Source organism: Panulirus ornatus, chromosome 5, assembly GCF_036320965.1.
Source record: "Panulirus ornatus isolate Po-2019 chromosome 5, ASM3632096v1, whole genome shotgun sequence".
Classification (NCBI taxonomy): domain Eukaryota; kingdom Metazoa; phylum Arthropoda; class Malacostraca; order Decapoda; family Palinuridae; genus Panulirus; species Panulirus ornatus.
Genome location: NC_092228.1, coordinates 15965238 through 15978866, shown reverse-complemented (window position 1 = coordinate 15978866; position 13629 = coordinate 15965238). Strand labels below are relative to the sequence as shown.

The 13629-nt window shown below is 49.1% G+C and overlaps 1 protein-coding gene across 17 annotated transcripts in view; it reads left to right on the top strand.

Moving 5' to 3' along the window:
• Nucleotides 1-13629, top strand: part of LOC139748602 (TOX high mobility group box family member 4-B-like) — an 844810-nt gene that overhangs the window by 760301 nt on the left and 70880 nt on the right. For 15 of the 17 annotated variants that reach the window (XM_071661732.1, XM_071661727.1, XM_071661726.1 and 12 more), the window contains 3 exons: nucleotides 5228-5362; nucleotides 8507-8610; nucleotides 10685-10940. In XM_071661732.1, coding sequence (XP_071517833.1) covers nucleotides 5228-5362; nucleotides 8507-8610; nucleotides 10685-10940 — 495 coding nt within the window. The remainder of the gene's footprint in view (nucleotides 1-5227; nucleotides 5363-8506; nucleotides 8611-10684; nucleotides 10941-13629) is intronic. The other 2 variants (XM_071661723.1, XM_071661738.1) reach the window with 1 other exon arrangement.

The following is a 13629-nucleotide window of genomic DNA, read 5'->3' as shown; positions in this document are numbered from 1 at the left end:
TCAGGCCCCCTTTATATCCTCTCTCTTGCTCTACAATCCCGACCCCCCCCCCCCCCAACACACACACACAACCCCTCCCTTATTGGGCCTTTTTCTCTCGTCTGGGTTTCCATTTACATATATCTATCAAGACCTCCTCCTCCTCCTCCCCCTCCCACACACACACACACACACACACACACACACACACACACACACACACACACCTGCTTACCAGAATACGTGTCTTCTATAGCTCTGCTCTGCTGTTACCCAGGTAGATATACGTGGTTAATGTCTTCCATAGACCCTCCTTCCCCAGCTTGTATGTGCCTTCTTGTCCCTCCTCCTAAGCACGTACGTACCCCTTAGGTCTTCTCCCATAAGCGTATACGTGCCCCTTGGGCCTTCCCTCCTAAGCAGGTACGTACTCCCTGGTCCTCGCCCCCGTGAAGCACGTAATGTACTTACCCTTGGCCATCCTCGCACGCGTCTGGTTTGCTGCTTCCCGTCGTTTTTGTGTCGACGCCAGACCCACACGAGGATGAACCGTTATGATGGTCCTCCCCTTTGCCTCCCTCTCCGCGTCGTTCCTGCTTCCTGTGACTCTTGTACCTTCGCTCTGCGAGCTACTGCGGAGCTCGTGATTCATTGATTTCCCCTTTTTTTTCTCATTTTATCCGGGATGGCCGTGCCATGAGTAGGACGTGTTTCGTTCGTGTCATGATTGGGACATGTTTTTGCCCGTGACATGAGTGGGACGTGTGTTGCCCGTGCCATGGGTGGGACATGTGTCGCCTGTCCCATGAGTGGGATGTGTGTCACGCGTGCCATGGATAGGACGTGTGTCACGCGTGCCATGGGTGGGACGTGTGTCGCCCGTGCCATGGACGGAATATGTGTTGACCCGTGCCATGTCGGTCATTATAAAACGAATCCCGGGTGTACCGCTCGGCCTCGCCTCCCTCCCACGACTTGATGTCGCCCCCATGGCGCTGTCCCAAGTCGTCGTCTCCCCTCACCCCTCTCCATGGGTTTGCACCCCGCTACCCTCCTCCTCTCGACCATCGTGGCCTTCCTCCCCACCGCCCTCCTCCTACACGACCATCGTGGCCTTCCTCTCCACCGCCCTCCTCCTACACGACCATCGTGGCCTTCCTCCCCACCGCCCTCCTCCCTACACGACCATCGTGGCCTTCCTCCCCACCGCCCTCCTCCTACACGACCATCGTGGCCTTCCTCTCCACCGCCCTCCTCCTACACGACCATCGTGGCCTTCCTCTCCACCGCCCTCCTCCTACACGACCATCGTGGCCTTCCTCCCCACCGCCCTCCTCCTACACGACCATCGTGGCCTTCCTCTCCACCGCCCTCCTCCTACACGACCTTCGTGGCCTTCCTCCCCACCGCCCTCCTCCTACACGACCATCGTGGCCTTCCTCCCCACCTGTATGTATACTCCCACGCTCCCCAGTGTTAACTCCCCACCATCGCGTCGTCTCTACGGCTGCTACACTGCTGTCGCTGCCGACGGTATAAACTTGTTTATCTACCCAGCTACGGCCTGCACACGTCGCTGACAGCACCTGGTCGTGCTGGGAGTCGCTCAGGGGGAGGGGGAAGGAAGGAAGGGTGAGGTGGGGATGGGGGTGGTGGGGAGAGGAGAAGAAGGAGGAGGAGGAGGTGGGGTGGGAGTGAGGGAGGGGAGCGCTTGCATCCCTTTAAAAGAGAAGTGTAGCGTGTGATGTTATCTGGATGGAAGATGTGAGAACGCACAACATCCCCCCCACCCCCTTTCCCTTCCCCCAGCTCCCGCGCCGGGCGCACCGCCCCTCTCTCTCTCTCTCTCCCTCTCTCTCTCTCTCTCTCTCTCTCTCTCTCTCTCTTTCTCCCTCTCTCTCTCTCTCTACCCCCCTCCCTCCCCCCGTACAACTTGTGTAGAGTTAAGAGCAACGAAAAAATTTCTATTAACAAACGCACATAAATCGGTTCATTTGCATCTATATGTGGAAATACCAGTGGCAGACCGGCTTAAGCCCGGAGTCTCGGCGTGGGGTAATAAGCGGCCCTTGGGGCGGAGGCACGGAAGGGTCGGAACTCCTTGGCGTCGTGCAGGTGGCCGGAGGCCCCTGTTGTAAGGTAGGAGAGTCGCTTGCATAGGTAATGCGAAGAGAGAGCATAATGTCGCTGGACTAAATGAAAATCTATGTACTTTAATTTAGGCCGTTGCGAACTAAGTTGTACCCCAGGGAAGGATAAGTTTGGCGAGGGGGGATATCCTACCTGCATGGCTACAATAAGAACGACACACTCGCCTTATTTTCTTCGTCTTTTATTTTTTTTTTTTTCTATCCCTTATGCCAGCAGGTCGCAAGAGCCGAAGTGGGAGGCCACAATTTTCAGGGCGGTTGTAGGCCCGTCTTGCACTCCCGAAAGGTTGGGAATGCTATTATGAAAGCGATGGAGCTGAAATTGAAGGATACCTGTCTGTCTGGTTCAATTTTGTCCATCAGGAGAGAAGACACAGCAAAGTTGGGGCTTGGCGTCGGCACCGACCAAACTCTCCCTGATGGATCTTGTGGCGGAGGTGGGGGAAAGTTCGTGGTGGCGGGAGACCGCAGGGTGTTGGGTGACGGACCCGACCCGACCCGACCCGACCCGACCCCTGTCATCCTCCTACCCGGCTCGCCTCCGTCAGCGGCACCATCCGGCAATCCTTGGGCCTACGTCATATCGTCTGCCACGCCTTCGTCAGCGTCGTCATCCGGCTCTCCTGTGTGCACGGAAGGCCGCCAGCGTCACCCTTGCCCTTCCTCGTCCCCGCGAACGAGGGCTTGATGGAAGCTCCCGCTCCACCGAAAGTACTTCGACGACTCTTCCTCGAGTCATCATCGTTGACGACAGCTCCTCCGGCTGCACCGCCCTCTCCCGGAACACCTCCCAACAACCAACCTACGCAGAGGTGGACCAGCGCCAACCACGTCACCGTCAGCTGGACACAGAGACTACGTAGTTGCACACGTCAATCTCGCTTCCAGCCACGTCCCGCCCTCCCTCTTGTCTCACTGTGGCCCATCCCTTCTTCGGGCTGTCCAGTCCACAGGGCTTCACGATGGCGCTCTGGACGATACCCAGAACTGGACGGAAGTCGTCATAGCTACCATGAAATACACATCAGCTGTCAACTCTACATTCCTCACGGATTCAAGACACCTGGATCGCCTCCGCCCGGACTGAACTTCGAACGCGTCACCTTCCATTCTGCCCCAAGTTTACCTTTGCCTTCCCCCCCCGCCTTTGACCTGGCTCGCTGGCCACCAAAGAATGAGAGGCTGTTGGAAGAAGTGCTCTAAAGATCAGAAAAGATCATCTTCGATCCGACCTCATCTGGCAGTTCATGTAAAAGCTGCAGCGACAGCAGCACCATACCCGCCATCGTCACCTCTTACCACCTGAGATCCGTTGTCCCCGTGTTGCAGCACAGCTTGACAACTACGTTGAACCCATCCGGGGTCTTATAGCCTCTGCGATAACAGTTTATAACATCTCTATCGTGAAGAGCATCAGTATAATAATCAGTAAACTGTCTCGTCACCTTTTTTTTTTTTTTTTAAAGACTGTCCCTCCTTATAGTCCCACGGTCAATCTTGTCAATTTTTGGCTACAATTAATTCAATCAGTCATCTCTTCTTCTTATTATTATTATTATTATTATTATTATTATTATTATTATTGTTTATCATTATTATTATTTTTATTATTATTATTATTATTATTATTATTATTATTATTATTATTGTTTATTATTATTATTATTATTATTATTATTATTATTATTATTTTTGTTGTTGTTGTTGTTGTTTCTGAATCATTTGGTTCACCTCGGCCAACGTCGGACTCAGTTCAAAGTTGACCTGCCTCGGCGCTCCTCTTGACCAGTACGTGCGTACGAGAACCGCATTATTACACGAGCGGCGGGCAAGCCAGGCCGTGCGGGGTATGATAATGATATCCCAGGAAACCTAAAGCGACGGAAATTAACCAATAGTAAGAGTCATTTCCCGCTTAGCGGACACTATACCCCAGGCGACACATTTTAGTATGAATTTTTTTTTTTTTCTTTTTTTTAGGGAATCTGGAAAATCTCTGATTAATGGATCTTTCGTCCGTAATTAATTTATTGTGTTGGGGGAGGGGGAGAAAAACGACGGAAGGGGATACTTTGGAGGTCAAGGTTTTCGTTTGAGGACACAGAAAACGGGGTCGTCAAAGAGAATTGGGTAATTTTTCTTGTGATTATTTTTTTTCTTACCATTTCTTGTTATTTTTTTTTATCATCCTCGGATATAAACACAGGTGTTGATACCTTATGGAGGGAGGTACACAGGTGTTGATACCTTATGGAGGGAGGTACACAGGTGTTGATACCTGATGGTGGGAGGTACACAGGTATTGATACTGACGGAGAGAGGTACACAGGTGTTGATACCTTATGGAGGGAGGTACACAGGTGTTGATACCTGATGGTGGGAGGTACACAGGTATTGATACTGACGGAGAGAGGTACACAGGTGTTGATGCCTGATGGAGGGAGGTACACAGGTGTTGATACCTGATGGAGGGAGGTACACAGGTGTTGATACCTAATGGAAGGAGGTACACAGGTGTTGATACCTAATGGAAGGAGGTACACAGGTGTTGATACCTGATGGTGGGAGGTACACAGGTGTTGATACCTGATGGAGAGAGGTACACAGGTGTTGATACCTGATGGAGAGAGGTACACAGGTGTTGATACCTGATGGAGAGAGGTACACAGGTGTTGATACCTGATGGTGGGAGGTACACAGGTGTTGATACCTGATGGTGGGAGGTACACAGGTGTTGATACCTGATGGTGGGAGGTACACAGGTGTTGATACCTTATGGTGGGAGGTACACAGGTGTTGATACCTGATGGTGGGAGGTACACAGGTATTGATACTGACGGAGAGAGGTACACAGGTGTTGATGCCTGATGGAGAGAGGTACACAGGTGTTGATACCTTATGGTGGGAGGTACACAGGTGTTGATACCTGATGGTGGGAGGTACACAGGTGTTGATACCTTATGGTGGGAGGTACACAGGTGGTGATACCTGATGGAGGGAGGTACACAGGTGTTGATGCCTGATGGAGGGAGGTACACAGGTGGTGATACCTGATGGAGCGAGGTTTTACTGACGGCCCTTGTTTCTCTTGTTTACAGTCCGCCTACGGTAACTTCGGGAGCGAGGAGACCTACGGCGACCTGCAGGGCCTGAACCCCACCATGTCACAGCAGGAGCCAGACACCACTTCGGCCGCCCACGCACACCACCCGCAGACCATGTACCAACCCCAGGTAGGTCGCTCACCTCGCACGCCCGTGGCTCGTCCCCTCCGTCCTCAGCCACCCACCCACCACCTTGCATGAATGCGACCACTGACACCACCTACATGACACACTAGGACCACTGATACCACCTGCATGACACACTAAGACCACTGATACCACCTGCATAATACACTGTGGCCACTGACACCACCTGCATGACACGCTGTGGCCACTGCACCACCTGCATGACACACTGTGGCCACTGACACCACCTGCATGACACACTGTGGCCACTGACACCACCTGTATGACATACTAGGGCCACTGACACCACCTGCATGACACTACAGCCACTGACACCACCTTCATGACACACTGTGGTTACTAACACAACCTACATGACACGCTATGACCAGTGACACCACCTGCATGACACACTAGGACTGAGGCACCTCCTACATGACACACTATGACCAGTGACACCACCTGCATGACACACTAGGACCACTAACACCACCTGCATGACACACTAGGACTGAGGCACCTCCTACATGACACACTATGACCAGTGACACCACCTGCATGACACATTAGGACCAGTGACACCACCTGCATGACACACTAGGACAAATGACACTGTGGCCACTGACACCACCTGCATGACACACTAGGACCAATGACACCACCTTCATGACACACTGAGTCTACTATCACCATTGACATCACTCTTATGACACATGATGCCACTGACACTGGCCCCCGCGCCCTTCCGTCCGGCTTTGTGTCACACGCCCCGTGAAACAGTGAGTGAGTACAGGGGGAGGGTCAACAGGTGTGTCATGCTAATGGTGATATTTGAATAACTTTATTTTAATATAATTTTCATTTTCCATGCTCCCTTTTTTTTTCCCCCCGGACGGCTTCATTTTGTTACATGATGTTGTGGTGTGGAGGCGGGCACAGACTGAGCCTCACACGGCAGAGAAATGACGCTTCGTAGACACAGCTTGAGCTTGAGAAGGTGTTACCTTCAGAGATGCAGCATAAGCTTGAGGAAGGCCAGGAATCACATACACATAGGTGCAGCATAAGCTTGAGGAAGGCCAGGAGTCACATACACATAGGTACAGCATAAGCTTGAAGGCCAGGAGTCACATACACATAGGTACAGCATAAGCTTGAGGAAGGCCAGGAGTCACATACACATAGGTGCAGCATAAGCTTGAGGAAGGCCAGGAGTCACATACACATAGGTACAGCATAAGCTTGAGGAAGGCCAGGAGTCACATACACATAGGTACAGCATAAGCTTGAGGAAGGCCAGGAGTCACATACACATAGGTACAGCATAAGCTTGAGGAAGGCCAGGAGTCACATACACATAGGTGCAGCATAAGCTTGAGGAAGGCCAGGAGTCACATACACATAGGTGCAGCATAAGCTTGAGGAAGGCCAGGAGTCACATACACATAGGTACAGCATAAGCTTGAGGAAGGCCAGGAGTCACATACACATAGGTACAGCATAAGCTTGAGGAAGGCCAGGAGTCACATACACATAGGTACAGCATAAGCTTGAGGAAGGCCAGGATTCACATACACATAGGTACAGCATAAGCTTGAGGAAGGCCAGGAGTCACATACACATAGGTGCAGCATAAGCTTGAGGAAGGCCAGGAGTCACATACACATAGGTGCAGCATAAGCTTGAGGAAGGCCAGGAGTCACATACACATAGGTACAGCATAAGCTTGAGGAAGGCCAGGAGTCACATACACATAGGTACAGCATAAGCTTGAGGAAGGCCAGGAGTCACATACACATAGGTGCAGCATAAGCTTGAGGAAGGCCAGGAGTCACATACACATAGGTACAGCATAAGCTTGAGGAAGGCCAGGAGTCACATACACATAGTTGCAGCATAAGCTTGAGGAAGGCCAGGAGTCACATACACAGGTACAGCATAAGCTTGAGGAAGGCCAGAAGTCACATACACAGGTGCAGCATAAGCTTGAGGAAGGCCAGGAGTCACATACACATAGGTACAGCATAAGCTTGAGGAAGGCCAGGAGTCACATACACATAGGTGCAGCATAAGCTTGAGGAAGGCCAGGAGTCACATACACATACGTACAGCATAAGCTTGAGGAAGGCCAGGAGTCACATACACATAGGTGCAGCATAAGCTTGAGGAAGGCCAGGAGTCACATACACATAGGTGCAGCATAAGCTTGAGGAAGGCCAGGAGTCACATACACATAGGTGCAGCATAAGCTTGAGGAAGGCCAGGAGTCACATACACATAGGTACAGCATAAGCTTGAAGGCCAGGAGTCACATACACATAGGTGCAGCATAAGCTTGAGGAAGGCCAGGAGTCACATACACATAGGTGCCGCATAAGCTTGAGGAAGGCCAGGAGTCACATACACATAGGTGCAGCATAAGCTTGAGGAAGGCCAGGAGTCACATACACATAGGTGCAGCATAAGCTTGAGGAAGGCCAGGAGTCACATACACATAGGTGCAGCATAAGCTTGAGGAAGGCCAGGAGTCACATACACATAGGTACAGCATAAGCTTGAAGAAGGCCAGGAGTCACATACACAGGTACAGCATAAGCTTGAGGAAGGCCAGGAGTCACATACACATAGGTGCAGCATAAGCTTGTCAAGGTTGGGAATCAACTTGAAACACACTGCACAGGCATGACAACCGTGGGAACCTTCGTCATACAAACAGCATAAGCTTGACAATTTTGGGAACCTTCAGACGTACATCATAAGCTTGACAATGTTGAGTGTCACCTTCAAACACGCAGCATAAGCTTGGCAATGCTGGGCGTCACCTTCAAACACGCAGCATAAGCTTGAGTGCGGGGTGTCACCTTCAAACATGCAGCATAAGCTTGAGTGCTGGGTGTCACCTTCAAACATGCAGCATAAGCTTGACAATGCTTGGTGTCACCCTCAGACACGCAGCATAAGCTTGACAATGCTGGGCGTCACCCTCAAACACGCAGCATAAGCTTGACATATACAGAGAATCAAATTAGCGGTTTATAGAACACCCCAATAACTGATAAATGTTTATCATTTCCTCACGGTAATTATACAACCCTCCTCCCCCTCTCTCACCCTCAAAAAGACTTACGTGATCTCTTCTCTCATCAGATGGGCGTGGGAGGGAGCATGGGAGTGGGCGCGAACCCCCAGTTCCCGCCCCAGAACCTCTACATCCCACCGATCTCCCAGCCCAATCACATGGCAGCCGCCCAGTAAGTAGACAACCTCCCCAAGTATGGGTTGGGGCAGTTACTGACCAGATATTGTTGTTAGTTAGTAGATTTGGTGTGTGTACGTGTGTGTGTGTGTGTGTGTGCAAATTGTTCCATGGGCATTTTTCTTAACGCTCTCGGATAGTGGAGTGTTATTATACATAACGCTCGCCTCGCTAGATTTGAAAGAAATGCGTATAAAAGTAATTTTTTTTTTCGAGTTTAATTTCATATATTACACCGCGTCAGTTTTTTTTTCTTCAGACGTGTGTGTGTGTGTGTGTGTGTGTGTATGTGTGTGGATTAAAAGGCAGCCAAAAATTGGCGGTGTTATCTCTTTGAAACGTCTATCGGCTAATGCTCTTACTAATTAAATGTTACACAAGTTAATTTATTAACTGGGACATTTAAGTCAATTTTTTTTTAAGCGAACGTTAAACGCCCGCCCCTCCTTTTTTTTTTTAATTCTTAAATGGACAGCAACCAATTTCTCTGATAAAGAAGATAGTAAATCCAATTTTCACCTTTACATTAAAATTTAGAGTTGATTTTTATCATTAGGTTATGACATTCCGATTAACTTCCTCTGATTAAATTAACGCGGGGAGCGGGTGGAGTGATCACGTGAAATATATAGCAAGAGTTTGGGCGAGCTGATGGTGATTGGACGGGGTTGTAAGTCATATACGTAATCAGACTTGGTATAGCGGTTGGTCCCAGTATAGCGTCAACCTCGGTGTGGCCGTTAACTTTACAGGAGATGGTTTTGCGCTGAAGGAGCCGAGACTCTGGATATAGCGGACACGCGTAAGTATACTTAATAGTTTAAGTAGCTGTGGCTGATTTCATACAATGTTTGTTAGATTAGAATTGTGTTTGTGTGTTATAACATAGCCTCATGCTGATTTTGTTAATAATCAGACTGTTATATATATATATATATATATATATATATATATATATATATATATATATATATATATTGGAAAGGATCACAATTTTGTGCGTGATCAAGATATCCCTATGAGTCCACGGGGAAAATGAAACACGAAAAGTTCCCAAGTGCACTTTCGTGTAATAATCACATCATCAGGGGAGAGACAAGAGAGAAATATAACAGTCAGTTGATATACATCGAAGAGACGAAGCTAAGACGCCATTTGGTAAACATGTGATTGTCCAAAACATGTTTTGGACAATTGTCCAAAACATGTTTTGGACAATCACATGTTTACCAAATGGCGTCTTAGCTTCGTCTCTTCGATGTATATCAACTGACTGTTATATTTCTCTCTTGTCTCTCCCCAGATGATGTGATTATTACACGAAAGTGCACTTGGGAACTTTTCGTGTTTCATTTTCCCCGTGGACTCATAGGAATATATATATATATATATATATATATATATATATATATATATATATATATATATATATATATATATTCCTGGTGTTTGTGTGTGCGCGCCTGTCTCTGTCTGGTAACATCAGCAATATACCTTGTCGTAGGAAACCTGTCTTCAGTAAAAAAGTGATAGACGAGTACCGTATTCATGTTGTTATATTAACGTTTCGAGATATGCTTGTAGTTAAGGTTAATTAGCTAATTAAAAACGGGGAAACATATCACGTCTGCAATAGGCAATTCATATAATCATGATATAACACAGATATACGCAATCATAACACAAAGTTGTGAATATTAAGGTGGTGAAATTCCTGATTAAATTATAACAGAATAAAACCTCGAATTGTTTTTTATGAGAGATTGAGATGATATACTGAACAGTACAGCCAATCACGGGTGCTCCCTCAACTACCTCAAAATCATTTGTATATTGTTCAGTAATTGTCCCGATCTGTCACAGAGGGAACTCGGGGGTCATATATTGTTATAATCTCCTTAGGAATATTTCTACTTCAATCCCTATGACTTTATATTGTAATTGCGTGTGTGTGTGTGTGTGTGTGTGTGTGTGTGTGTGTGTGTGTGTGTGTGTGTGTTAGGCTATAGCTATTGAGACGCCTCCGTTTCCTTACACCACACTATACTATAAGCTACATGACTAAACAGCTTTACCTTCAGAACGTCGGGGTACATGGTCCATCCAGGCTGCGGGCCCCCCACGCCCGTGTACACCAGTGCTGGCCCCGCCATGCACGTGGCGGGCCCGCCCCAGGGGCCTCACATGATGGGCGGCGTGGGTGGCATGATGGGCGGCGGGTACTACCCTCGCCCGCCCATGGCACGGAACGGCGGCTCGCCCAACTCCGGAGGGTCTCCGTCACCCGGCAGCGAGGACTCGGACGACTCGACGCCCCTGACTCAGGTAGGTGGCCGCAGTGTGGCCTCCCTCCTCCTCCTCCTGCCGCAGGAGGATGGAGGAGGAGGACTAGTTGTCTGGTACATGTGTTCTCGTACTTACGTTAGACGTACCGATGTAAGTCCTCGTAGCTGAGGGTCGTCTGCGACGTAGTTGAGATTGGTTGCGACTCAGCGGAGGTTCCTGTAGTGTTGTTCTGCGCTACGATTCCCTGCAGGGAATATATATATTTTTTTTTCCTTTACCTCCCTCTAGCCTCAGTAATCTTCCATGTAGCTACCAACCTTTCGGTCGTGTGAAAGGAAAGCAGCTTCCGTTATGGCGGTAGTCTCTCGCTTGCATGCTTGAAATTGCTTTTCTCTTTCATCTTTGAGGTGGAATATAGTCAGATTATCTTGTGTATGTGTACTTTGTAGACTGCCTCTCGGCGGTGAGTGTAGGTAGCGTCTGCGGTGCCGGCCCGGGTTATTCGTCTGCCGGCGAGGATTTAACATCTCGGTGGTGCCGGGCGTGAGCATCTATCGGCACACCGGAAGAGGAGGAGGTATGGGACGGTCGCGCCGCTGATCAATAGCGATTTACCGCCAACTTTACGACGCGCCGCCTCCGCTACTTTCTGTTTTCCCTCCGACAGTTTTGGAAGACAGTAAATTCCAATCGTGTGAGAGGCTGTGGATGTGAGGTGAGGCCTCGCGCCTGAAGGGGGCCCTCTCTCTCTCTCTCTCCCTCTCTCACACTCTGTCTCTCTCTCTCTTCTCCCTCTGCCTCCCTACCTGACGGAGGGAGCTTTACTCTTGGTTCTGTCGCATCCCTCACCGTCCGCTTAAGCCTGCCTTCTCTCTCTCTCTCTCTCTCTCTCTCTCTCTCTCTCTCTCTCTCTCTCTCTCTCATCCCTCGCCTGTAGTAGCACTTCTGCTACGACGCTTGGAGGAGGTGTGGTAACCTTAGCGGAAGTCGGCCTATAGAGGGTTGCGACGGCCTGCCAGTGAGGGTGGGGTTGGGTCGCTTCTTCGAACTCCTTGTGAAGACTTGTCATTACACTGCCCCGAGTTAACCAACAGATTATCATCCATTTATTACGTCTCGTTATTTGAGATATTGTATGTAACAGAAGACATACTGTAGTGATTAGGTTTAGTTATGTCGTGCAGGGGCCTAGGAGGGATGGGTAAAAAAAAGAAGAATCGTATTATACCAAAAGTGTATAAACACGGACCTGCAAATTGACTCTCAGAGACCAGAAATGTGCGCATTGGTAGTAATAATCATTTGTACGATTTCCTCCAATATAAACGTCAATTTTCTAAAACGGTGAAATAGTTTATGGAGCTTGGGGGGGGATGGGTGGGGGGGGGGGGTTAGTATGATATGTATTTTTAATTCCTGGGTAAAATACACATCCGAGACATTTCGTAACCGTGGTAAATTTAGGATTCTTTTCATTTTTTATTTTTTGTCTTTTTTTTTTTTGCGAAGTTTGGCCCATTTCACAGATACAAAAACAAAGTGATAAAAGATTTATGCATGAGTATGGCGACTTCATTTACATTTGTTTGCACGCCAGGCACACACAGTACGGAGGCAGGAGAGAGAAAAAGAAAGTATATATATATATATATATATATATATATATATATATATATATATATATATATATATATATATATATTTTACCGAAATACGTGTCGTTGGGAGATGAGTGTGTGTCGCTTGGACGAGGAGGAGCCGTCTGTTCCTCTCCCTCCCCAACCTCCTCTTCAGCCGCTACACTTGTAAGGGGTCCCTCCCACTCCACCCCCTGCCCCTCTGTCTCCCTCCCTCCCCGCGATCATCTCTCTCATCCATCCTTAACCACCTCATCAGCAATTAAAGAGACCATCCATAATGAGGTAACTGGTGCCTCGCCCCGCGTGGCCCGAGGGCTGGTTTGTGATGCATGGCAGAAGGCGCCGGACCTCATCTGCCTTGCCTGGGCCGGGGCGAGTCTCATGCACTCGTCATGAGACCAGACCGTCGCTCGCTCAGAGACAGTTTTGACGGCGGCGCTTCGCTTCCCCCCCAAAAAAAATCATTCCCCCCGGCGCCATTTTTCTCAAAACTCGACAAATTTCGTGTTGGATTGATGATAAACAGTTTCCGATTTCCATATGCATAGCTTATATATCCGGCCTGATGTGTGGTGTCGTGGATTTACTCGCGTTGGGGATCCGTTACTTCGGGTCGGGATGCCAGTCTAACGTAAAGTGAGTTTATAAGTGACGGGTTCTTCGTCGAATTCTTGACCTTTCGGTATGGATCCGGTCAAGTTTAATGAGTGTAGGTTGCCCCCTCCTCCCCTCCCCCTTCCCCCTGGTTGCCTTGGTTCAATTACGAACGGCAGTACTCTGTACTGGAGGCAACAGTTTGATGGAACATCTGTGTCCCAGCCCAGCGCACACCACATCATTATTGAAACGCCTAGGCTTGGCCGGCCGGTCGCTCGCTCAGGACCCCTCCAGTGACTCATTAAACCTTCCAAACCCCCCCCCCCTCCCTCCAACCCTAACCCCCTCCCCCCCTCCCCTTCAGTGCCGTAGACTAGGATAATCCGGTTAATTCATAAAGGTGTTTTTAATGCTTCAGTGTTGGTGTGTCGTTGGGTTGCCTGATGAGCCAGCGACGCAACAAGGGCCAGGGGGCATTTTGTGTTTACCGT